This window comes from Hyalella azteca, unplaced genomic scaffold (assembly GCF_000764305.2).
Source record: "Hyalella azteca isolate HAZT.00-mixed unplaced genomic scaffold, Hazt_2.0.2 contig1964, whole genome shotgun sequence".
Taxonomy (NCBI): domain Eukaryota; kingdom Metazoa; phylum Arthropoda; class Malacostraca; order Amphipoda; family Hyalellidae; genus Hyalella; species Hyalella azteca.
This window is the reverse complement of record NW_025932255.1, coordinates 2,747-29,390: the sequence shown is the minus strand read 5'-3', so window position 1 is coordinate 29,390 and position 26,644 is coordinate 2,747. Positions and strand designations below refer to the sequence as shown.

At 37.0% G+C, this 26,644-nt stretch overlaps 2 protein-coding genes across 10 annotated transcripts in view; both read left to right on the top strand.

Annotated features, from left to right (window-relative positions):
* LOC108670899 (septin-1) overlaps positions 1 to 13,673 on the top strand; it is a 19,236-nt gene extending 5,563 nt beyond the window's left edge. For 2 of the 3 annotated variants that reach the window (XM_047884738.1, XM_018158386.2), the window contains 10 exons: positions 2,354 to 2,481; positions 3,319 to 3,424; positions 6,006 to 6,092; positions 6,308 to 6,483; positions 6,816 to 6,898; positions 7,584 to 7,701; positions 8,046 to 8,132; positions 8,870 to 9,030; positions 9,272 to 9,436; positions 10,232 to 13,673. In XM_047884738.1, the coding sequence (XP_047740694.1) occupies positions 2,356 to 2,481; positions 3,319 to 3,424; positions 6,006 to 6,092; positions 6,308 to 6,483; positions 6,816 to 6,898; positions 7,584 to 7,701; positions 8,046 to 8,132; positions 8,870 to 9,030; positions 9,272 to 9,436; positions 10,232 to 10,370 (1,248 nt within the window). In that variant the 5' untranslated portion in view covers positions 2,354 to 2,355 and the 3' untranslated portion in view covers positions 10,371 to 13,673. Of the gene's footprint in view, positions 1 to 2,353; positions 2,482 to 2,863; positions 2,999 to 3,318; positions 3,425 to 6,005; positions 6,093 to 6,307; positions 6,484 to 6,815; positions 6,899 to 7,583; positions 7,702 to 8,045; positions 8,133 to 8,869; positions 9,031 to 9,271; positions 9,437 to 10,231 lie in introns of those variants that run through there. The other variant, XM_018158387.2, reaches the window with a different exon arrangement.
* Positions 13,674 to 14,969: 1,296 nt separating this feature from the next.
* Positions 14,970 to 26,294, top strand: LOC108670897 (ankyrin repeat domain-containing protein 12). Of its 7 annotated transcripts, none has more exons than XM_047884724.1 (5): positions 14,970 to 15,172; positions 22,016 to 22,106; positions 22,694 to 22,891; positions 23,463 to 23,606; positions 25,893 to 26,294. In XM_047884724.1, the coding sequence occupies exons 2-5, from the start codon at positions 22,034 to 22,036 to the stop codon at positions 26,267 to 26,269; spliced, it is 792 nt and encodes a 263-aa protein (XP_047740680.1). In that variant the 5' UTR covers positions 14,970 to 15,172; positions 22,016 to 22,033; the 3' UTR covers positions 26,270 to 26,294. The 7 variants fall into 7 exon arrangements, with proteins under 7 accessions (XP_047740680.1, XP_047740678.1, XP_047740674.1 ...); XM_047884722.1 differs by having other exon boundaries at positions 14,971 to 15,172; positions 22,013 to 22,106; XM_047884718.1 differs by lacking the exon at positions 14,970 to 15,172 and adding an exon at positions 15,187 to 15,411.
* Positions 26,295 to 26,644: the final 350 nt, after the last annotated feature.

Here is a 26,644-nt window from a genome sequence, read left to right as displayed (position 1 = left end):
CGCTTGTATTACCTGCAGAATATGTGATGACGCTTGTATTACCTGCAGAATATGTGATGACGCTTGTATTACCTGCAGAATATGTGATGACGCTTGTATTACCTGCAGAATATGTGATGACGCTTGTATTACCTGCAGAATATGTGATTATTCTTGTATTACCTGCATAATATGTGATTAATTTTGCCTGGATCGATGAAGTCGTTTTAGGCTTGTAATTTTTAAGGGGAAGAATCGAGTATCAATGCAGTGAAGTTAAAGCAAACCCTGGTACCGTCAGAATTTTATATCCATTATACAAACAAGATAATTAATTGATGTTATTGATTTAACTCAGCTGTATGTATTGCTTATTTTCCTACTTCATATTCCAAATATTGACTACATACACAGGATAACAATACGACCCTGCAAGTACGTGCAGCTCATGCAATCATTACCGATAATTTCATTCGATAACAAATCCTAACGTGAGCCTCTTTTTCTGGCTCTAATATTTAAAAAGTTTACTCCACATTATACGGGCACAATCAGTGCTAAGACGTCAACACGCCAACCTATTCATCATAACCAATGATGTCATGCCAGTGCAAACCTTGTATTACTGGAGTTAATCTATAGCTCCTATTTCTGTACTGTACTCAGACGCTCACACTCAAATCTATTCATCATAAGCATTAGTATCATTTCACTGAAAATCTTAAGATTAGTTGAGTTAATCTAGACCCTATTTCTGTACTGTACTCTGACGCTCACACACAAATCTATTCATTATAAGCATTAGTATAATTTCACTGGAAATCTTAAGTTTAGTTGAGTTAATCTAGCTCCTATTTTGAGAAGAAACAGCGACTTCTGAGGCACACAGAAACACGTACTCGCTGCTGGTGATGTCATCCGAGCCCCGACGTTGGTTTTTGCTCGTCGCAGCGGACGTTTTGTGTCGCTTGAGGTTATAGTCGCTCACAGCAGCACGTCCTGTAGCTCCTGAGATAGGGTTGTACTCATGGTTGAATTAATAATTTCAACCATGGTTGTACTCACGCTGCAAGCACCTCGTGATGTAATGCTTAGTCATTGAACTCTAAAACTAGGTGGTGTAAACTTGAAGAGCAATATATCTTTAGTTTAGTACTGGACCAATTAAAAATTATAATATTATTCCGGCTCCGCTTTTAAATATTGTATCCCTTGTTTGTGGTGTACATTTTTATTGAATATCGCAATGCCCTGAATATTGGACATAACTGCGACGAGACCATTGTCTTCTCACCATCTTTAGAAAATGCAGCGTTGTATTTTGTGACATAGCTTTCTAAAGCCATGCTACTGGTGTGTGTTGATAAGCAGTTGCCACATCAAGGAGAGTGTAAACTGGAAGGATCATAAATCTGGGACAGAATTTTAAATTTATTGCGCATTTATATCACCAAAACAAACACTATGAGAACGTTAAACATTTTCTTTTTGTTTCTAAAATCATTTAACTCAGAAGGCTCTTCAGTTATTCAGCTAATCCTGAACGATCGGCAATATGTTCTCGTCGTTAGCTTTCACTAAGCGTCATATTCAATATTCATCAAGTAGAAGTTTTACTCAATCAACAACTTGTGCAAGAATTGTTTGTTATGCACGCTCCGCTGTTCCAATGTGTAAGGTCAGACGAGGATCTTTGTTGCATCTATGAATGGTACATTCACTATACAGCTAATGACACATCTATCACAGCAAACGCTTTGTTTTGCCCTCCATTCCTCACAATAGGAATTTTATATTTGTAACCGCAGTGGTTTTAGTCTGAATACTGAATTAATAATGTTTATTAATACTTTACATCGCTTCAATTGCAATACGATAGCCTAATTTGTCCAGCATATTATTAATGATGCGGATACGTTAGTGAGCTATTCATGTCATTTGCATATGTTTTCATTATGCAGACTTGATATCTTGAGATATTTACCTTTTCGGTTAATCTAACCAATTGTTCGATGTTCTTCTTGATCATACTGAACTTCACCTGCTAAACAGTGTCATATTATTAAGTCACTTAAAATTAAATCCTCCCAATCAAAAACAAACTTTGTCAATTGAAATACGTTACTGCCAATCGAAAAAAAACTATTAGCCTACCTACTTTTCTAGTTATAGTTTGTTTCGCCTCATTTTATTGGCTCTTTTACTTTGAAGTTGTTGTTGTCATTAAAACAAGCTCTCTTAACTGGTAAATGACAATCAATAATGATCATTGAATTGAATATTTTAAGTGAGATCAATTATATATTCATTGTCACTATATTTAATCCTTCATTTTTTCGCGTACCCTCAGAGATTACGTCTTTCATTTCTACAGACATGGCCAGCAATGTATTACAACAACTCCAGTCTGAAAGTCCTCTTTCAAGCCCTGCAGACTCTCTTCCTAGTACACCCAGGACCCCTCTTACCCCGTCCAAATCCTTTAAAGTGAAGAAAAATCCTGTAAGTAGTACACTACTATCGCAAGTTTTATGTAAATTTAATTTATAATTGTGCTTTCAGGCAGCTCACGCTGATTCTAATTTACTTCTTCTATGATCTACATTAATGATTGATATCTCTTTGCTTAAAATTGAGCAAGTAATAACTAAAATTATTCGGGACCAGATGACCACAAGATCTCCTTGTCCGTTGTGATCATAAACCACGCCTTCATTCATCAACTTCCTGTTGCACCCCGAAATTTGAAAACTTCGTTCAATTTAAACTAATTCATATTAAATTACAATTTTTCATACTACTTCCCCACTTTAGTAAAAAATTTTACTGAAATTGTTCGTACTAAGATGCAATAAATCGAAGATTCTCTTTTGACTGGCACTTATGCTTTATGTCAACAAATCCCTCGTGTTGCCGACTTGCTCGCCGTACGGAGCAGCGATAGTCTCTCTGAAAGTTTTTAACTCCTAATCAAGTGCTAAAGTTCCGAACTAAAGTTTCAAATATGTCTACTGACACGGTACGGGACTTATAATTTGCTAAGTGTTAGTTTAATGGCTATTTGGAGGTCAGAAGGTTTAATTATTGATTGAAATTGTTTCGTCGTTCTCAACGTCAACGCCTTTACTTTAGGCTTTGCGCTTGGCTTGTGTTGGGATTTCCTGTGTCTATGTCCTATGTGTAACTGTAATGAAAAGGCAAAATATTCATAATAATGTGAATCGTATCAAATGTTACACTTACTTGCAATATGTTAACAATTTTAAACTTAGATATTATATTTAATCCCAATTGTTTGCATACCATAAATGTTTATACCTATTGAAATTTTTATTTCAGTTTACACCTCCAGACATGCCTGGCTACGTTGGATTTGCTAATCTACCAAATCAAATTCACAGGAAAAGTGTGAAACGAGGCTTTGAGTTCACCCTTATGGTGGTTGGTAAGTCAATACATAGGGCTAATTATCTATTAAATAGCTGCTAAGGTAAATGAATTGTTATAAATTTCAAATCATTCAATATATCTACCAGACTACCACCATTGCAAGATTGCATCAATGACTGAAAATTTGCCACTCAGAAGTTGCAGGCTGCTGGTGTGAAATCCTATATGTCATTAGGATTATATGATAAATATATAGATATTTGAAGCTGGGATTATAGCTTTTCTGCCATTACTCCTGCACCATGGTCAGGAAGATGTGCCAGGTGCACGGGAATTTATTTTGTCATTTTAACGACCTGCGTGGTGCGCCGTACTACGTTGGTATAAAAATGCGCCGTGCGCCGTACTTTAGAAAGCTAAAATAGTTCTACTATTTTAGTCAAAATGTTATAGAATGTTGGTTCTAAAATAGTTCTACTATTTTAGTCAACAATATACGCGAGTATATTGACTACGCGAGTCGAACTGACAATAATAAAATGTAAGACATGTCCGGGTTACTTCTGACTCTTCCGGTTGTCCGCCTTGTCGGATACGGAACGTACGGTAATCGTAAACTGCGGCTGTTATGCATACAAAATGTAAACAGACGGTGTTCAGTGTTGCCATATGACTTTGGAGAAAATTTCTTCTAAAATAAAGGATGGCCGGGATTGCGCGAACATGTGCATCGTGCGCGAAGATAATCAATTTTCATTGCATTGCGCCAACTGTGCACAGCAATAGCTTGAAAAAAGTGAAAATGCGCGGGAAAATTCACCGAAAACATACATCATCCTGAGTGTGGCTCCTGCAAGATTTCTGCTTGCTCAGCCTATCTAAATTTTTAATAAAAGTGCCCAATTTGGCCAGGAAGATTCCAAATGTATATTGTATTTAAAATTTGTCACTTGGGAGCAACAAAATTTTATTCATAAGGAGGAGAATTCCTATCCTGCTAATCTGGAAAATAGGGCTAAATTTTTCAAAAATTGCATATAAAATCTGGTTTTACTTGCAATTAAAAAAAAATATAACTCAGGACTCACTGGCAGTGAGTGACAGAGAGCGCATTTTCTCGTTGACAAAAACATGAGGTCACGGACGGACGGACATGGCGAGCACAATAGTGCATTTTTTCCATAAATGAGAAAATGCACTAAAAAGTAAAATTTAATTTTAGATTAATTTTTGGGAGACTTATTCTCAATTTTTCCAATTGGCACCAGCACCACGCACCAGTCTGCACTAGGCTAGGCAGATATATAAGTAAAAGCACATGGCCCCACCAAGCTACAAACCAATCTGCAATATTGGGCTAAAATTTTCCTCTAATTGCAGGAGGAAACAATTGTCTCACTGGTAATTTTCAAGAAGCAAATTAAAAATGTTTTTTTTTCTTTGATGAAGGAAATATGGCAAAGTCTATAAAAATGAGTGAAATTATCAATGTGTACTGGCATTTTTGTCATATTCATATGGCTTCTGCTCAACTTTCCAATTACGACTTCAAAATTCAAAGCTCTTTTGATCTTGTTAGGAAGTTGCAGTTAGTTTTGGTTATAAAATATATTCTTTTCTATTCAGTGCAAGACTGCCAGTAGCTTATATAAGTGACATTGTAGATAATGGATCCAAAAATGGATCTCGTTGCCCAGGTTTCCCTTTGGTTCCAGCTTGATCTCTCAAACTGATGAATTCTAATGCCAATGTAGCACATTCTTGCACACTATTAATAGATTCTTTTGTTGTAATATTGTCTTTTTTTACATATTTTCTCCAGTAACCTATCTCAACATTATATTGGCATCTATATATATATATATTTGCAAAATTGCAGGTCTGATTACAATCAATCGATAGATCAACACCTTATAGGTCTGTATGTGCTGTCTGGATCAGAATTTTCCTACTTATGAATGAAACCTTGTGGCTCCATAAGTGACAAATTTTTGTACACTTCGAATCCCATGGTCCAATAGTGCACTTTTGTTGTTTACAATTAGATGGAAGGTAATTCATCTAGCTTCTAGCAAGAATTGCATGGCTCCAAAAATGGTGAGCAAGCTCAATTTGCAGCTCTGAAGGTAGATATATTCCATGCCAGTGTGCTGTTCATATTGACCAGCATCAGTGTTCAGCACCTAATAGAGCTTTGTATTGCACATTAATAATTTCACATTAGGGATATTGATTACCCTAATTGATTGGGGAATAGTGTCTGCCACTATCGTGATTTGGCATCTTCAAGGCAATGAATTGGCATGAATTCTTCTGTCACTTTTTGAAATAAGTATTTAGTCTTTTGATAATTTGATTTGATTAAATATATATAGTCATTTGATGAAATGGAATTCAATTTAGATCAATGTTATCATGGTAAAATGAAGCTATTGGTTGAAATTGATTATCATTTGTATCTGCTTTGATTACTCCAAATTTAGCTTCTAAATGCATTGATGAAAATATAATATATGCAAGACCCTAATTTTTTAGTAAGAGATTGAGTTTTTAGATTTGTCTTTATTTTACCCTTGAAGTTTTCAAATATATAAATGATCCAGAAACCAATGATCCAATACAAATCAATTTTGCAGGTGAGAGTGGCTTGGGGAAGTCAACCCTGATCAATACACTCTTCCTAACTGATCTCTACCCTGATCGAGTGGTTTCATCTGTCCAAGGTTTGTGTGCTTGATGTTCATTTAAATGATCATTATTAGTACCTATTGAAAGTATGTGTATTAAAATAATCGCAAATATGGTACATTTCATTTGTCATAATAAATATATTTTTTTTTTTCATTTTATCTCATTGTTTTTGCAGATCTGTTTGTTATTATGTTGAGCTGGCTTCTAAATTTGGCCGATCTAACTTGTGTACTAATATTTAATTCAGAGAACTTGAAGAAGACTGTGAAGATAGATGTGAGTACAGTGGAGATTGAGGAGAGAGGAGTGAAGGTGCGGCTAACTGTAGTGGACACTCCTGGTTATGGTGATGCCATTGACAACACTGACTGCTTCCAGAGTATCATCACATACATCAATGAGCAATTTGAGAGATACCTCCAGGTAATGTGGATATTATTGTGGGCATTTCAGAGATGAGCTTGGATTGGATCTGCAGGTCAAAATTGAGAAGGTTAAATAGATATCAAGTATGAGTTTGGATGATATCTGCTGCAAAAATTCATTGTGTGAATGAATACCAATTGAGTCAAGGCTTTATAGTCAGAGAATAATTATTTTGTTTGGGAAGACTAAAAATGTAATGAACAATTAAGGTTATAATTTTCGAATTTCGAGTCTAGAAATATTTTTCCAGGATGAATTAATTCTTCTGAGATTGATTTTAAGATTATTATGAAAATTTCTTGTAACAAGACTGAAAATATAATTCGCAGGACGAGAGTGGACTGAATAGACGTCACATTGTGGACAACAGAGTGCATTGCTGCTTCTACTTCATCAACCCTGCAGGTCATGGGTCAGTCCACAACTTTGTTTCTTTAGATATAATTTATTTTATTAAAAACTTATACGGTACAACTTATACTTCATACAATCGTTATAAGACGTTTCGGAGTCCAGCTCCATCGATAGTTCAAAAAAATTTTCAACACAGATAAATCAGTAATTAGTACAGTCAAGATTACAAAGAAACCTAAATGGTAAAACCTTTAGGTTTTTAGTTTTTTTTTGTAATCTTGACTGTACTAATTAGGTATGTAGGTACTGATTTATTTGTGTTTCCAAATTTAACTAACAATGGAGCTGGACTCCAACACGTTTTCTATAGAGATAATATGAATTTTTGTGGAGTTTTCTTTGCTTATAAGTTTTTAGTGAATTTACAATTCAAGCAGACGAGCTTCATTATTAATTATTTCAAGAATGATAAAGTTGTCATGCGAGCTTAATTTTAAGTTAGTATTATTTTTATGTGGAAGTGCATGTTCGAACTATTCATTCCCTTGTTATCTTTTGAACAACCAAAAGTTCCATTTAACTGGGGAAAACCATTCTCATCTGGTAATTATTCAATCAATTTTGTATTTGCTTGTCAAGTGTATGCCTTGATTCCTTCATCCAAGTCCTCTTCCATGTAAAGATAAATTTCTTGTGCCAAATAAATGAGCAATTGATGGCACTCTTTGTGTTCGTTGTGGCAGACTGAAGCCTCTGGACGTCCAGTTCATGAAGCAGCTGCACAACAAAGTCAACATCGTTCCTGTTATTGCTAAAGCAGACACCCTCACCAAGATTGAGGTTGCAAAGCTCAAAAAGAAGGTAAAACTTTGTCAAAAACTCAATTCTGTGCTTTTGCACAATCATCTGATTGATTTGTTCATCTCCAGTTAATTTTGAGTTTATTTGTATTGAAGTGCGTCATGCATTACAGTTAAATACCAGTGATGCAAGCATCCATGATTCAATGTTTTTTAATGCTTTGCATCAGTCTATGTATCTGTAATGAATATTAATAACATTCATTGTGTGAAAATGTCATTTAAGTGATTTTTAAGTGCCTTCCTTACTTGATTAATTGTTAGGGTTCAATAGTAATGGCGTCATTGTTTAAAAATCACTTTTAAGTAATGAAGAAATTAAATCCAGACGTGACTTATCATCAGGTAATGGATGAGATCCAGCAACATGGAATCCATGTCTACCCGTTGCCTGAGTGTGACACAGATGAGGAGGAAGACTACAAACTCCAGGTGATTTGATGAGTTCAGGTGTTGCGAATGTACTGAAGTAAAAGCATCTAATTCATGGCATTCTGACAGACTTAACTATTATTCCTGAAGATGAAGTTTTAGATTTATCTAGGTTCAGTATTTATTGTACCTATCCTTTTATTAAAACCATATTCTGCCTACAACATTTCGTTTTAGCAGCTAACTGCTTCATAATGAATTCTACTGATTGAATTTAGAATAGTCGAAATTTTGGGTCTAATTATTGGTTACTTAGACTATTTCATAAAACTGTTGCTTATTATGAAATTGTATCTGTCCTGTAAAGTCTTTTAGTCGTCAGATTATTCAGGGTTTCTACATGCTTTCTCTCTCTCTAACTGCTATTGAGGATAGAGTGATCAACTCTCGCCATCAGGCAGAGAGGGTACGGTGATGTACGATGATGTATTTGTCCTGATGTGCAGGTACAGTAAACATGGGCATAGTACGATAATGTGAATTACTTAATTGTTGATATGCAGGTAAAGTAAACGATGGGAGTGCGCGGTTATGTGGGAAAGATATATATGTGATGTGTAGGAGCGATAAATGATGGGGCGTGGCATGTTGTTGTGTGAATGCTATATTTGTCCCGATGTGCCGGTGCAATAGATGATGGGCGTGGTACGGTGTGGTATGAATGATATATTTGTCCTGATGTGCCGATGTGACGTAATAATGGAATGGCATGGTGATATGTTGACTTTGATGCGCAGGTGCGGCAGCTGAAGGAGGCGGTGCCGTTCGCCGTCGTGGGGTCGGCCACGGTGCTGGATGTTGGGGGCAGGAAAGTTCGAGGTCGGCAGTACCCGTGGGGAGTCATTGAGGTCGAGAATCCCCAGCACTGCGATTTCAGTAAACTCAGATGTTTGCTTGGGTGAGACTTGTCTTATTTCTTGTGGATACTGTCTTAGTTCATTAATATGATTCCTCTGTGCTGCATTGAATCCTCCATCCTAATGTCTTGGTAGGCTAATGGTCTTTTCTATATGTACTTCATATAGAATAGCTTGTTTGACTAAAAAGGAGGAAAATGCTAGAAATATCCAAGACATATTCTTCTCCCTGCTTTGTTGTTGGCTCAAAACACAAATAATTATGAGAGTGACACGGTGCAGGACGCACATGCAGGACCTGACGGAGGTGACGCAGGAGGTTCACTACGAGAACTACCGCTCAGACAGACTGGCCCGCGGGTCGTCCCCTCTAGTGACAACTAACGGGTCCTCGCACACCGCCTCCGCTTCTTCCCTCGCCTCTCTTGGCTCTGATAAGAAGATCAGGTCAGTTATTCCTGTAAATATCTAACAATAGAGAAGCTTCTTATAATAGCAGGTTGCGGTTCGTTCCCTGCTGAAAACGATGAAAAATAAAAAATCTTATAATAACAAGGTGTGATCTAATGGCTTATCGCGTCGGAAAATGATACGGTTTCTGAAATTGTTGTCATTTAACACACAACAAAGAAGCAAGGATCGCTTGTAGGTTTGTTTCTTCTTCTCTGACGTGATTTCATTGGGATTAGTTCGCTGTGCTCTGAAAGTATAGTATTTTGATTATAAATACGTTCATGAATTGATTATAGAATTTTATTATAAATTTATTAAAAAATTAAATGTTATCTAAGTCTTGTAATTTATTAGTATCCATATTCTTTTCGAGTTCAAAACCATTTGAGAAAAAGTCCATTTTCTGGTTCTGATGAGAATATGTTGTTATTTTATTTCAAAAATATATCATTCAATTTTTTCATCATTTGCGCTCAATTGAAACTAAGCATGTGAAATGCAGTTTCTAAAATTGAAATCTCCAATTACCCTTGGCTTATTCAATAGGTAGACTATCAAAAACTTGCATTTCATAAGCTTTCAATTATTCTATCGATTATTGTTCTTAAATGTAATACACCTTCTACAGATATTTCATTTCCCAGATGGAATCTTTTTCCATACAGGGAATCAATTACGTTTTGTGCCGTGCCAACAGATTAGCTTTATGTATGCGTAGGAACGTCAATTTGGTTAATTTTTGTTCTGAAAATTGCAATTGTAAATCAGTTTTATTGTAACTTTGTCCAGTGCGGCGAGCCTTGGCAGTAACGGCAGCGGCGCAGGAGGCGACCGCATGCTGCAGGAGCTGCAGGAGAAGGAGGCTCAGATCGCCAAGATGCAGGAAATGATGGCGCGCATGCAGGCCCAACTGCAGGACAAGAAATGAGAACCTGTCCTCCTCACGGGGGACTGGCAATGGTGACCTTTTATTGGCACTTATAGGTGATCTCGACTTGATCGCATGGTGACCGTGTATTCGCACTTACATCGACCGTGTCACCCTGGCAATGGTGATATTTTCGGCACTTGAGCGTGATGGTGACTGAACACTGGCATTATCAAACTCCTAATTGGCACTTGTAGGTATTAATAATTGATTGTCTGGCTGAAGTACCATATTTGGATCTGAACATATGAGCATACTGGCAAAATTTTCTTAGCCTCTTGAAGCCAAGGAAACTTAGCAAGACTGGCAGAGGATATACCCTCTTTTTGCACGTGTTGCTGTCCTATTTTCGACGACCATTAAAGACTGGGTTCCATGAGAGTTGATCGTCAGATGTGTGTGCCAAACTACTCAAATTGGCATTTCTGACCGCCTCTTGATTTTTTTTCAACTTTTTGAGAGTTCTGAATTTATATACTTGTACAGTTTTCATAGCATTGCTTGCTTGAAGATCATAAAAATGTGGGGATAAAGAGCCTTAAAATAATAACATTTCTTCAGACTAATATGACACGAATTTTTTTCACTTCCACTGGAAGATGATGACTCGAATTCACACACTAGGACTGCTGGATTATATTTTCAACTTAAGCTGCTTCTGCAGCTTCTGAACAAGATAATTTTTTCAAATTTATAAAAAAATCTTATCTAAGGGTATTTCGGTCAATCCTATTTAGATAGTTAATCTTACCGAGCGCATAAAATTACTCTGTCAGTAGAAAATTTGTCATAGTTTTGCAATATGACAATAGCATTCTTTTTTTCATCTTGTTGCACTGAAGATTAATGTTAGAGATGCTGATTTTGCCGATATATATATGGTCTCACTGATGAAATTGCTTTACCGCTAAAATGGAATGAGTGATATTTTCGTATTGCCACAGATCTTTAAGCATGAATTTTTGCAGTGGCAAAAATCTTGTAGAACCGAAAAGTATTTCGCTTGCTTCGTTATCTGTATTTTGCTCACTCTCTTTATCTCTTTATTATGAGGTGAGTGTTCAAAATCACAAAGAACTTCCTGAATCAGTACGAACTCACGAATGTCTCAAACACGACCTTGGTCGATATCTGTCTCAATGAATAAACATTTTATTATAAGATGCTTCTATTGTAGAATTAAGATATTCTTAGCTTTTAGGTAAATTTAAGTTTTGGCTATATTTCTTTCTAAATTAGTAAAATAATAAATACTATATATCTATTACTAGTCTCATGTTCTATAATATTTCCTCATGACTTTGCGCCTTCAATAATTTCTCTTAATTCTTCGTGGTGATTGTGTCACATTTCTTGCAATCAGCAATATTTCTTAGCCTTGCTTTAGCCGTTTATTTTTTTGTACTCTTTGTCTAGCAGAGCATTTGTGGGACACTGTCTCGACTTAATAGTTTGTGTTCTCTTATCATGAGGCATATTTATTCATGCTAGCTACTTACTGTCAATGTACATGTATAAGACTGTGAATTAATTAATTAATTGCTTTAAGTGGTCAATTAGGTTCGTAAAAAACTGCATTGTTGAAATTTTCGCTATTATTTTTAGAACGCTTTAAATATTTCTGTAAACTTTACATCAAAAAACTTCTTTTCTCTGCTTCTTTCTTCGGCATGAACGTTCATTCATCAGCAACAAAGTTCCCCAATTTTACAGGGTAAATTACATTGATTTACTTTACTGTTATTATTGTACTATAAGATCACATTTTCGATCACTACTTTTTTACGGATTTTACTTTTACAATAATAGTGAGGAAGGCAATTTGATTTCCTTCACGTTTTTTCGCTATCTTCTCTTCTAATTTTATTTTCTACGGCGAGCATTCATTCACCCATCAGTAATCCTTATTTCAGTCACAATGTAATTTTTGTTCGCTTTTTTTATTCAGACGAACTAATAGTAAACATGCTTTGTAATCTAAAGTTGGTCTGTCAGATGCTGCTAGTGAATTTACGGTGGTTTTCATTAGTTCACTTTCCGCTGTCTCAAAGTTCAGAATCGTTTTAGGAGAAATGCAGCGTTGAAGTTCCTACAGGGAAACTGCTTCAGTCGTCTGTGCAGTGACTAGATTTAAGATCATGTCAGTCAAATAGAATAATAGACTAATATTTAGATGCCCGTCTGTGAAATACTTATCGTTGCCGAATATTTGGATGGTAATTTTATGATACCTCTTCTCTTATTGAAAATTTGTTCAGCGTCTTGAAAAAGGTTAATTTTTATGTCAGAGCGAACTGTCAATCTTGATACAGCATTCGTTTTAGAACGGACGTAGGGCGGGTTTAGAATCTTGAATAAGAAGCTATTTTGAAGCTGAGAAGCTCTATGTAGTAATGTATTAAAAGTTTCACTACGTGTCACTGTTGTTAAACTTGGAAAGTGGTCTCAGATTGCGACCTCCAAAGAATTGGAATTGCGAGGCAATTCCACTTTCCTTGTCTATGTACTGTACTATGTGTCTACTAACGCTCGCTTTACTGTGTGCTCTGTCGCTTCTTTGCCCAAGTTTTATAATGAAGGTTACATGTGAATCTTTTCTATGTTAATTTTTGAGGGATGAACGATATTTTTCGCTGTCTTGACCTTTTCTGTATCTGAACGGGAAATCACGAATTCTGGTGGAAAAAAAATGTAGTTGAACTCACTTATTTTTTATCATACGTGAAACAAAATTATTATTCGTTACACGCTTTCTGTTATAAAATCTGTGTGTATGGGATCCTCTTAACCTATCGTGATGACGAATATCCCAGTTTCATTGCATCTGGTAACGACGTTTTCCGATCATGTGGAAATTATTTTAGATTTTCTTCCATTACCCATAATTTCCATTGAGAGAAATCGGCAATTATTACGCGATGGAAATATTTTGTCTTATAAACTTATTTACAAGCAGAGATGGCGGTGAATTATTGCAAATCTTTTTAGGGCTCTCGAGTCACAATCTCCAATAATTGTTTTCTGCTTTGCCTTCATTTATTCATTACAAAATGTGCTTTGAATCTTCGATGAATAGAAATTACGTTCCCAAAGTTACATCATTTAATTTCTCTATGTCGATATATAGATAAGCTGTGACATGTATTGGATTTATTCTTATTCATTGTATTAATGTATGAAGGAAAAGCCTGCTTACAATTTACAAATAGTTGGGTGTTGATGAACTGTACTTCATGTGTAAACCGTAAATGAAGTGTTCCTTATTACTAATGCTTCGAATTGAATAAATATTTTGATACGGAATGTCGTTTGATTTTCCCGTATTATATTATTTTCTCATAATTAATTTTAGTGTTGCATTTGAAAACATAATTGATTTGATTTCTAATGCAATTTTTTCACGTGAGAAATAACAGGCTAAAAAGAAGCGTTTTAATAACTTATTCGCGCTTTTTTTCTAGCCAAGTACCGGTAAATCATACGGTCGTTTATAATTATACCTCGGATGGTGCGAAGTTTTGCTTATAAATTTAAATAATAATTTTAGGAATAATTTCGTTATGAAAGGTAGGTTTTCTGTAAGGGAAAAATGCATTCCATTTATAGCTTATATTGGACTTTTTTGACAGCTGAGTTAAAAGATCGCAGTGGATTATTTCATGGTTGAACTAGTAGTTCAACCATGAATTATTTGACTTCGGTCAGTACTGTTGCTACAAAATAGGTACGACCATTTCATTTTATATCATAAGCTGCAGGTGGACTGGTGGAGAAACTACCGATGTTTCTTTGAAAGTTCCTTAGTTTAGAAACTAGAAAGTTTCTTGGATGCTAGGCATGATTTTTCAGTGCTAATATAACTACGTTTTGGTTTGCGCAACTATTCTACTTTACTACTTACTATTCTCTATCCTTTATACTAATAGTTCGTCAATTTGAACTGTGTTTCTTATTAGAGTTTATATTTGTTTAATGAGTTTACAAAGTTGAAACTTTCGAAATAAACGCTTTATATTAAACTATCATAATGGCCGTATCGGGCTCGCCAAGCTCCCGCGTTTCCAAGTAATCCGCGTTGCTCCGCCGCCATCTTTGTAGACCATTCTTTCGTTCTTGCTCGTTTCAGTCGGTTGGATGTTTTGGTGAATGGTGACAATGGAGAAAGAAAGAGCCAAGCAGAAAGGATTAAGCTATTGTGAAAAACTACTTCCTTCAGCTAGAGACCGTTATTTAAGATACGTCGAATCGCTGCCACCCATGCTCGTCGACGTCTTGTGGTAACGTCGAGAACTAAGCTGCCTTGTCCTTCCTTCACGGCTGGTAAACTAAAGAAACTCATTCCATTGTCAAGTTTTCTGTTTAAATGGTCGTGAGAACGACTTGTACATCCAATAACGGCGCAGTAGCGTCCCATCTTCAAGCAAAAATTTCAAATGGAGACTTAGATTGAACACCGTAGCGAAAGCTAGCTCGGTCTACAAACATGGCCGTCGATCCCACAATGCATCTGGCGATTCGGAGCCGTGACGTCATCCTTGCGAGCCCGATATTACCTACCGTTAACTGTAGAGTGTAACGCGTTACCATTAAAGCTAACCGTTTACCAACGCGTTCTTCTGCTATGACGCAGCCAGTGTGACGTCTAGCTCAAAACGAAGTGGTTGCGCGGGAAATCTTTACGTTCAAATAATCGATATTTTGACAGATGGAAAGCATTTGACCTCTAAATACAACTCGAATGTTAACGGTATTCTTAATCAGTGTGTTCTAGCTGTGTTGAGATGTCAAGAGCTTGCTTTTAGGTGAGTTAGCCTAGTTTTTTTTTTCTAACCAGATCATCCTTATCGCTGCCTCCGTGACCAATGGTGGCGAGGCTCAACTATCATCTTACCTCTGCTCCGTTGCAACGTTTGCTTGCACAGAACTGATAACTTCAGTGATTCAAATTCGATACTAGCGACGATAAAATGTAAATAAATCTATGAAAATATGTTTATTCATTACATTAATGAAAAATAGCATTTCGTTGTCGAATACCAATGTAAGTTATGAGCTATGAGTCAATTAGGACTACTAAATTTACTCTGAAAACATGTTTGTTGATTAGGACTAGGCTATTTAGATTTTAGGAATTAGGACTAGCTACCTAAATATGGTAAATGAGGCTTCTGAGGTGAGGACTGCTCTAAATGTTGAATTTTTTTGAATGGCTAGGCTAATATCACTCTATTGCTATATAATATAATACCAAATTATATTTTACCTATACTTATAGCAGAGGAAATTTTTAACATTTGGTAATTTTTAAGAACTGCATTCTGCTGCCTAGTGCCTGCTTCTGCTTACAAAGTTCGAGTGGCTGACTGACCTTTAGGCTTTATTGTTTAGTCCTTTACTGGCATTAGTTTTTCAACTCATTTACTATTTCAAAAGCTGTCAAATAATTTTTTGGCACTACATAATATAGGGTAAACGCGGTATATTCCGACACATGAAGGACACATTGAGAAATGAAAAACTATAAAAAAATAACCGTATGCGTTACTCGAGTTCTGTTTGCTTTACGTGACTTGCAAAACACCGTAGGGTATTATTGCAGATTAACTACATCCAAAAAAAAGGGTGTTTTTTTTTTTTGTCGGAAAAAAATCGGTTTTCCGATGCCGACCGCCAAAAATGGATTTCAGATTCGTAATCTACACCCCAAAAAACATATAATTAAAAAAAAAAAAAAACACCCTTTTTTTTGGATGTAGTTAATCTGCAATAATACCCACCGTAGTACCGTACTACGTGCCACGGTGCCAGCAACAATGAAATGTCACAAAATGTTGCCATATTTATTTAAAAGCCTTTAGAATGCAAACCTACCAAATCCCTATATTCCGACACTGACCTTATGACCTTATGATGAGTTTTAGGACATCATAGTCCACGGTCACGCTGATGCACCACTTTCGTCGTCCTTTGTCTCCGAGTTGTTGTCGGATGTAACGTTGGACGTGTTCTGTCTATTTGCCCTCTTTTGGGCCACCTGATGCAAGATGCTGTTGCTTGTCACTTGCTGAGGGTGGTTTCCCATTACTGGACAATCTGGGATCTTTCTCAACCACTTGTCCATTTGTTTCTTGAATGTTGCAAGAGTAAACTCCCCTCCTCTCAGTGCTTTTGGTAAGGCATTAAAGAGCCTCGGTCCTACCACGGACAGTGATCCCTCACAAAGAGTCTGTACTCTGGCCGCAGCTCGGTTATTAAATGGGGGAATCCTGCATATAGCCACTGTTTGTGGCTATATTCGGCACGTGGTGAGACGTATTCTGACCGCGCTTCAAATTGTACTAACACGTAATTCCGACATCCACATGTTCAAATTCCGATTGCTGTGTGAGCTGTATTGGAATAGCTACGACACGGCTTTGAATTAGAACACTATTGAATATTGAGCAATACTTAATTAGGCTTTTAATTAACAGTTATTAAGCTTTTAATTAAGAAAATTTTAATTTTTGCACACTGCTTGGAACGAGTTGTGTGTGTCCAATTCAAGTGGTGTCGGAATTAGTTTTTATGTGTCTAAATCCGTTTCTCAACTTAATCATTTATTAATTTATTTACCACTTGAAATCAGCAAATACAAGTATACTTAAAGGATTCCTAATAGGTATATTCACAGACGTATTTAAAAGTCTCAAACCATAATATTCTTTCTACACAAACAGTTTATCACTATTTGGTAGAGCAAGGTCAACTGTCAACTTTGACACATTTTTCGATGATCTCATTGGGTGGCATGCACCGTCTCTTTGGATCTCAACATTATCCCGCTAGATGGCCCAGACCTAGTGTTTTGGCAGTAGTTTGATGCGCAAATGTATGACGTCACTATTTCAACCATCAACAACTGCATGGAACTAAAAGCTTAATATAAAGGAAAAACTAGAGAGGTGTCGGAATTACCCACAATGTCAGAATATACCGCGTTTACCCTATATTTATTGATTTCAATCTAAATGGAAATTGAATAGGAGGTTCTCTCACTTGATTGCAATTGCATAGCCTAGTTGCATTCAATTTCAAGTTTTGAAACAGCATGGCCAATTATTGGCCATTGGCCTGATGATTGGGCCATGATCTACTGAACAATAACATCCTTGAGTTGTCTCTTGGCAGTCGGTGGCAGAAACTGTCGTCATACTGCATGTGACTGATGTGAGACTTGACTTGCTACTCTTCACTAACAAGTTGAAGTAACAAGTGTGTAATACTGGTCACTGCCCACTGCCCAGTGCCCACTGGTTAAAACTATGATTTGTAGGGGTTTGATTACTTTGATAACCAAGTAATAACTATGGAGCTGTTGCATTTGTGCCAGAATGTTTTGGTTTAGTGTGGTTATAATAAGTCTTTTCTATTAAAAGGCCAACAACATAAATTAATTTGTCTTCATACCTAACCTAAATGCTGTTGCAACTTGATTGGCAGTGCTTGCAGTTTGCAGACTCGCAGTGGTGAATGAGGTTAGTCTTGTTAGATGATCAACAAATCAACGATTATGTTGAAATGTCTTGATTAGTCAGAAATATTAATGGCCATGGCCTATGTGCATTTATTATTCAAGGACCTTCAAAATTTTCTCTTGATAGAAATTATTGTCTATAAAAACCACTAGCTATGGAATATTGGGCAGAAGTTAATAGGAACTTGTGAAATTGGCCACATTCACAGATGTTTTCATCTGATTTGGCAGATTAGAGGTAGCATCTGCCCAATTTTCCAGTCAGGTATAAAATCAATAAACTTGACTACATCCATTCTAGTGGTAATTTCTTGAGAATTTAATTGATTTCATGTGTATTGACCATAATAATTAGCTCTTTTTGAGGCAAAATTTCCTATCAACAAGAAGATACTACACACTGGTCCTACCTTTGATATTCTTGCTACCTCTGGAGAAAATTATTGAAATAAATTCAAAATTGATAATACTAGAAAGTTTTGAATTGTAATGCTTGACTTGAATATCTAATAATTTATTCTAAATCAAGACACAGTATTGACATTTGACAGTGTTTGTATATTTGAAAAAATGTAAAGAAGCATTTGGATGAAAACTTGCTTTCCATCTGTGGTTTCTGAAAATAGCATGAAAAAATGTACTTTGTGAATTCAGCCAAAATTTTCTGTCTGAACTTAAGCACTGGTAGGAAATGTCTAGTTGCTTACTACAATTTTTTGCTCTATCCGTATATTTTTAGTTTAATTCAAAATATTTTGGCTTCATTGGGCAGGTTTATAAACATTTTTATGTGCTTGGGATATAACAAGTCCTGCAGAAATTTCGTGTCTTGAAGAAAAAAAGAGGAATGTTACAACTCAAAGATAATATATACCGTCAACTGGGGTGACTTAGGCCAAATTACACTAGTTTCTGCCAATCAAATTTCTACAAAATAGGAATGAGGCATTGCTGGTGGTTGTAAATTTGTAGATATATTACTGAAAGATTCTTCTTTGAATATGTTATGTCTAAATTTTGTCACTTTTATCATTTAATAATTTTTTTTAAATTAGCTGGGTAGCCGATGTCACCCCGCGATGGGGTGACTTTGGCCACATGTGTTAAAACACAGTAAAATCATAGTAAAATGATTTTGTGGCCGAATTCAATCATTAGGGGGGTGACATTGGCCATGTAGGGTGTTTCAAAAAATGATAATCAATGCCACTGTGTATTATATAAATTGTAACACAAAGATAAAACTCGCATTTGTGAATCACATGCTTCATTAAGGCTGCTTTCTGTTAATTTCAATGGCAGCTGGATGTGAGAGTTTAAAAAAATCTAGTCCCCATGGGATCTCGAGCATTCTTCAAAAAATCAATGATACTTGATAGAGGTGCGACCCTTGAACTTGCGTAAAGTGCGACCCTGTTTGTCAAGGTAATTTTTAACCGAAGAATGCAGTTCCATACCATCTATTGGGAAGCCCCAGTCTGAAAGCAGAATAATGTAGGATACTAAATCTGACTCCTCTGTAGGTGAAAGAGTAGACTGTCCTAAATTTTTTGCATGACGGCCAGCACATCAGTCGCTCAAAGTTGAACAAGGGACTTAGCAAATATTAGCAGCTTCTCTTAAGCTAAACACCATCTTTTATCAATTGCAATGCTTTCTCAAACGACTCCTAATAATATATCCTATATGGCCCAGAATCTAATTTATGTTTATAGCTGCGCATATTGTCTGAAAAAAGAAGAAAAATCTATTATTCTAAACATTTATTGGCTGGCCAAAGTCTCCCCATTTAGCCCATATACCGTACTATGAGGTGACTTTGGCCAGCTAATTTTTCAAGCATATATATTACATTCAGTAAATCAGTAAAAAGGGTATAGCCATTGATATAATCATTATGCAAGATACCAAAATAAATGAAAGAAACCTGATTCCAAAATTCTTTTTGTATCTCAAAATATTGAAGTTTGCACTTAGCCTTTTTTCTTTACAGTACTGTTGCATTCAGATTGGGTTGGTCAAGCAGGATATAAAATTAATGAAACAAAACAGTGTCCAATTGATAGATAAGAATAAACTACATTGGAAACCATTTTGTTCCAATGACATAACACAACTACAACAGAAACAGATGGCCGCAAAACAAAATCATAAACGTTGGCCGAAGTCACCCCAGTGGCCGAAGTCACCCCGGTGGCCGAAGTCACCCCAGTTGACGGTACATGTATACATGTTTGTTATTGACTCTTGTAATACTACACCCTTTTGACAAAAATCAAAGATCACTTTGCCAACCTCAAGACAATTTTATAGATCAGCAAGTTTTCTACTTTCTTTTCACAAATTGGTTTGAATCTTTGATGCATATATATAATCCTGTGACAAATTTTTTACTCAGGGTTTCAATTAGTATATATTTGACATGTACAATATTGAAACTAGATAAACTAGGTACCATATAGTTGCAAGTTTCTGTTACATGCAATCCATTTCTCTGAGATCATCATGACCAATTTGATTGGCACATAAATTTATAGTTATTTAAAACATACAATACGCTCATTCCATCATAATTGACTAATTTTCAAATTATGTGTACTGTGTGAAATGCAAAAGTTTGGTTAATTGTTAGAAATATCTTCTTTCCTGTAAGTTTATTGTTCATTTAAGAAATTTTAATTAGGATCATTAGGCTAATAGGCTAGCTGGCTTGATCGGCTCATGAATGTAAGCTGAATGCTCATAATAATAATAAACAGCCTCTGTCATCACCTCACCTGAAAATAATTGACTTATAATGATAATAATATAATAATATTATATTATTGTTATAATATTATTATATTATAATAATAATATTATTGTTATAATATTATTATATTATAATAATAATAATAGTAATAAATTATAATAATAATTGCTAACCTTTTTTCCCTTGACGTTAATCACGCATCTTCAAATATTCCATTCTTAGCTGCCAAAATGTTGTACAAAATCTATAAATCTAATACAAGTGGCGTGGTGCACAAAAGGCGCGAGCTGCAAGTTAGGTGACCACTCGGGAACATAAAGTGCTCTTTACATTCAAATTAATCATTGATCGATCTTGCTTCAACCCGGGATTGCTAGGAACAACTTATCCTCTGTCTAGCAACACCGAGTATCAAAACTCGAAAATAAAGCTAGTCAGATATTGCTTAGAATAATATATTTACAGTACAAAGATGTTTCAATAAAAATTCATCATGGCATTAACTGGTGTTCCTTCCAGTGTAACAAAAATGGTACATCGTAGCATATCTTCTGAGGGGGAAAGTATCTCGAAACATTATGTGTTAGTTCAAGATTAGTTTGAATGTGAAAATATGATTCACAGTTGACGACGTTACTTCGTACTGTATGATCAAGTCTGCACATACTTTGGCAGCCATTCAAGAAAGACTGGAGTAATTAGCCCCTAAAAATCTAGTGAAGAGATTCGAGAACTGGACTGCGCAAATGTCAGTCCTTTCAAACGGTGTTGCTTTTTGCTTTGTCTTTCTTTTCATTTAGCTATCACTTTACCGTCTTGATGAATTGGGTGATACGATTTTTATCGATTTGTCAGGCCGCGCGCTTCCCGAGAGATTCAAAATAATTTCCTTTTGCATTAGCATTAATTCTAACCACTCGCTTTTGGTTTCAGCATGATAGCCTGAGGTTAGAATGCTTAAATTTCTTAACTTAATTGATTCAATATTTCATTACCTTTTTGGATTCGTAATTTGTGCACATCAGATTCGTTGAGAAAGTCATTCGTTTGGAATTCTGTAATAAATTGTTAGTTTTCACGTTCAACATTGCCAGGTATAATTAACAAAGGTTTCAATAAATTAGGTAGCATAACTTCCTTGGTGAGATATTCTCACTACTGCTCTGTAACAACTTGCACAGCTAAATGTTATTTTTATCCGATTCTTGTAAATAATTTAGTATCAGCTTTGTCATAGTCAGAATGATCCCTATAGAAACAGTACTCTAGTCATTACAGTACTCTGGGCAACGCGTAGGATTTAAGAATTGGTTCGTCGTTAACATCAAAACTGACCTTGTCATTGTCGTACTAAAAATATTTTTTACCTCTCAGCAGACCGATGGAGTCGTTGCGATGGTGAGGCCGGTGCATTCGAAACGCAAACTCTTCAACAATGCTAAGGAACACAAGGAAAATACGACACCTGGTGAGAGATTTTCACTTAGAATATTCATGCAGCATGTCGAAAGCACTAGAAATTTAAGACGGTTCAATTTTTTAAATTCTATCCGTACCTAAATTTAAGGATACGGGTGGCACTGGTTATGGCAACTTGATAGTGAAATTCTTTTTCTTGCTAGTCATAAATATCTAATCACGAATACTTCAATGTAATATTACTGAATGATGTTGAAATGTAATGCAAAAGATTGTTCATTAGATTAAGATTCGACTAGTTGTCCTGGTTATATGTAAATGTACCAACGCGAAGGTGAATTTTATTCTATACATTCGCGATTTTCATACTCGGGTAAAAAACATCCAATGAATTGACTTCAGTTTGTTGCCTTGAATATTTTTGTTAGGTTCAAATACTGTCATCTTCATATACACACTCAAGAGAGGCTGTCTAACAGCTGACGGCGCTGAAAAAAAAGTTCGCGAAACAACTAAAACTATAAAAATGAAACTCTCGTTTGTTATAGTTGATACGATAAGACATCATCGTGTAGGTATGGTGCGCGTGGGAAGAACTTCCATTTGGAGACTGACCATAGTTTAATTGAATTTCAGACGAGCATCTAGAAGAACTACCGCGCCTTGATGAGACCCAACAAGGAGAGAGCAACAAGTCCCTGCACTGTCAGCTGAGTCAGCAATTCTGCCCTCAAGATAACAAGACTCACCTCAACCGACCTCTGCCCGTCATCTCCACATCCAGTGAAACTTCCAGCAAAACTTCAAACAAAACATCTAAACAAAACTTTGCAGGTCGGGACGACTGATGAGGCTCGGAAGTAACTCGTACTAGCATCGCTTACTATCTTATATAACATACAAAATTTCTTTGGATAAAATGTGATCATTCTGAATGTTTCGTGATTAGAAGATCTAACGATCTCTTTCGAATCTTTCTTCATTGCAAGTTTTCTCTAAATTATCTTCTGTTTGAAATAGTAGTGGGACATTTCACGATTAAATCTTGGAGGCTATTTTCAGTGTTTAGGGTCCACTATAATATTTGTTGGTTCGATAATCCAGACATGAATGGCGAAAGGAAAGTCATCGAAGTGGCAATTAAGACATGATACCAAAATTGTTTAGGTCAATAGAACAAAATTTTTGCGGATTTTTGTCTCAAATTTAGATGACAGGACAACACAATTTCGGTGCCTCTGATCTCGAAGTGTTGGATGTTCTACCGTTTCGTCTCGATGGCTTTCCCTTATTTAATATAAAGAATTGGATTGGATGCATGAAGCCATTCCTTGTCTTGTCGAATAATTATTAAAACATCATCGACATGAATGATGATTGAATAAATGAATGTAACGATGTACAGGGAAGAGCACGAGGCCGTGGGTGGAGGATGAGGAGGCGAGCTGCGCTGCTGTAGGCGGGACTCCAGCGCGGCCGCGGCACGCCATGCCAATGTCTGAGCGACAGCAAATTGCTCTGCTCTTGCAAATGTCGTCTCCTTCCAGTAGTGAGTGTTATTTTATGTTATAAAGGCCGTATTTTTGTTGCAAAATTCTACCAGGTATAACTTTCTCTCCACCTGAGCTAGTTTTGTTACTGGAGCAGTTTATTCCACAGAAGTTCTGAACTCGACAGATTTGCTTTCAGTTCCCCTCAGGGGGGACTTCTGACGGGTGTCTGTGCTCGTCAGAAGTCCTATGGGATTTCGCTTTCCTAGGGGGATTGTTCCTGAGCGCCCCACCGTTGAGCTCGCGGTGTCTGACTAGGTCTCAGTTGTGGGGTTAAGTTATTATGTAGGCAGGATTCCTTACATTTCCCTTCTCTGTCTCTCTCGTGCGGGCGGCCGACGTCCCGTGTAAGCGACCTCTTGTTCGAGTGTCATAGTTTCTGTTGCTTTTCACCTGTCCCTCCTTGTCACTTCGTCTCTTTGAGATGCTAACGCTGCTTCTTTCGAGCCAGCTTCAGCGGGCTGGACATCTGAGACCTTCCGCCCCTTGTGGGTGATGAATAATTGAGACCTTCCACCTCTATGGTGATGTTCATCTTGACTTTCGGTGCGAGATAGCTAAATAGCTGAAGCGCTAGTAAACATTTGGCCACTAAACTAACTAACTAACTTGCTTTCAGTTGTACAGCATCTTGATACGTAAAGAGCTCCGCTAAATTACTACCTACAATTTTTTTCCTTACGTTAATCATAGGTACCTTGACCTTAGTAAATGTCACGTCCATTTTTTTAGGCATTTATACTTTTGTTGAAGATGTTGCAGCGTTTTTACGGTTTTTCGATCGGTCACTTCCCTATAGCGTTCGACAGTCGTTTTGTTGCTTTGATGTCTTTTTTTAGCATTTTTTCTATCACAAGTAATACGCTTTTGTTTCTTGAATTTCTTCTGTTAGCCAGTATGATTGCACCTTCCTACCTTCCTTATAACGATGTTATTAATGTTGGTCGGTTAACCTCTAAGACCGTTGCTGGAAAGAAGGACAAAGGCAAGTAAAGATTTATTGATTTGCTTAGTAACTGGTGCAGTTAATATTCAACATTCGAGAGTGTAATTAAAGAGCTGATACCATGATTAAAACGACAGTTAAGAGTCAAGGGCTATCAGTTAACTAAAGTAGAACTAAGAATAAACTACTAAGCAGACACAACTAGTTCTGATTAATGCTCGCCAGCTACTCTAAACTTCACTTCAGTCACACACCGTGGATTTCAGCTTAAGGTTGTCGACAATCCGCTCGGGCTGACTCCCTGGCGTCGGTAATATAAAGCCGTAGAGCAGTGCCCTAAAAAGCGTTGGTTCGAATTACTAATTAAATTGTTTTCTTAGGAAGTAACGTGGTCAGTGCCACGATAAGGGGTATGTCAGCATCAGGCCACAGGTGCTTCCGCGCCATGGCATGGACAGTCGTCAAACTGTTCAGGGTGCGACTAAAATATACAGGGCGTAAAAACATGCCTCATTAGCTATGAAACTTTAAATTCCTAGCACTTGTTGATATGAACCGATTCAATAGCCAGAAAATATCAAACCTTGCCGTGAATTAAGTCAACCACAATAACTTTATCTTAATTCATATCACAATTTGAATATAACCCCACCCAAAAAACGATGGAATTTTCTTAGAACTACTGGCGTTGTATGAAAGCGCTCGTTATATAGCCTCAAAAAAAAAAGAGGATGCAATAAAGGAGAGTTCACAAGTGTATTTGTTGCCACTCTGCTAACAAACATTACAAGAAGAGCGATGCACTCTTCTTCTGGACTCGGCTAGCAGGGGCTTGAATTGGACTTCGGGGTGTGGTGACACTGAAAGGTAATTCCCGCTCATGCTTGTAAAGGCTAGCTGACACACGTCAAATATTCATTTATATAATGTTGGGGGAGGAGAGGAAGAGGAAGGCCTGGGTCTGAATGGGAGATAACAGAGAAAAGGCCAGGGGGAAGAGATTTCAGTGCAGCGCGGCATGACGTGACATTTGGTGTGCTTTACTTGTAGGTAGTTAGTCCCGCTGCCGGTGACTCCATCGAATTCTCTATCTCTTCATAGGGATGTGCTTTAAAATGTTTTTAGCAATTGCCTTCAGAATGTTATTACTTCCGAATTTGCTTCTTGGTAGTCCTACTTTCCTCATTCCCCTTGCTTTCCTCGCATTATTACGATCTTTACTTAAACTACGGCCGTAGATAACCAATTAATTTTCGGGTGTTGCTTACAGGTATCTAAAAATTTCGAAGCAACTGCCTTCTGTTGATCTAAATCAGCGATATTTTTTTCCGTTTGGCAGCTAAGTTCATACCGGAAAGTTCGAGCCCCTCGCCGCGCTGCTACAGCCCGTATTGCGACCCTAGTGACCCCGGGACCCCTCAGTCTAGCGGCATGTTGGCTGGAGGAGTTGCGACCCCAAGTGGAGGAGGCAGGGGGGCTGCGACCCCCAGTGCAGGGGGTGGAAGGGGGACTGCGACCCCCAGTGCAGGGGGTGGCAGGGCTGCAGGTGTAGGCAAGAGGAACGAGCGCGGAGAGACGCCCTTACACGTGGCCGCCATCAGGGGTGACGTGGAGCGCGTGCAGCAGCTGATCGCCAGAGGCTCCGACGTCAACGCTGTCGACTATGCCGGTAAGTTCTGGTCCACACCACGCATCTCTCCTAATGAAGTTCATTAAATTCTCAGATTGAATTAACTCGTAATCGACGTTTCAACATCATGTGTTTGGTGGGTCGTTAGTTGGTTAATAAATTTTGGTTTATTATCACAGTTTCGTAGTTCCCAAAGTGAATGAGTCGCTTTGTAAAAGCGGTGCTTGTTAGTCCTTTTCACTATTTAAGAAAAATTAAGGTACATAGGAAATAGCACGAATTTCTTTTGTAAATCAACATTTACGAACTTCTGTTATGTTTATTTCACGAGAATGTATAAAATACTTCCAAGCGTCTGTACTAATGTCGTCTTATCCAATGTTTTTCCGCCAAAATTGACAGTGAGACTTTTTTTTTTTTTGTCACTGAATTTATGGCTGCACAACAAGAAGGCTATCGTT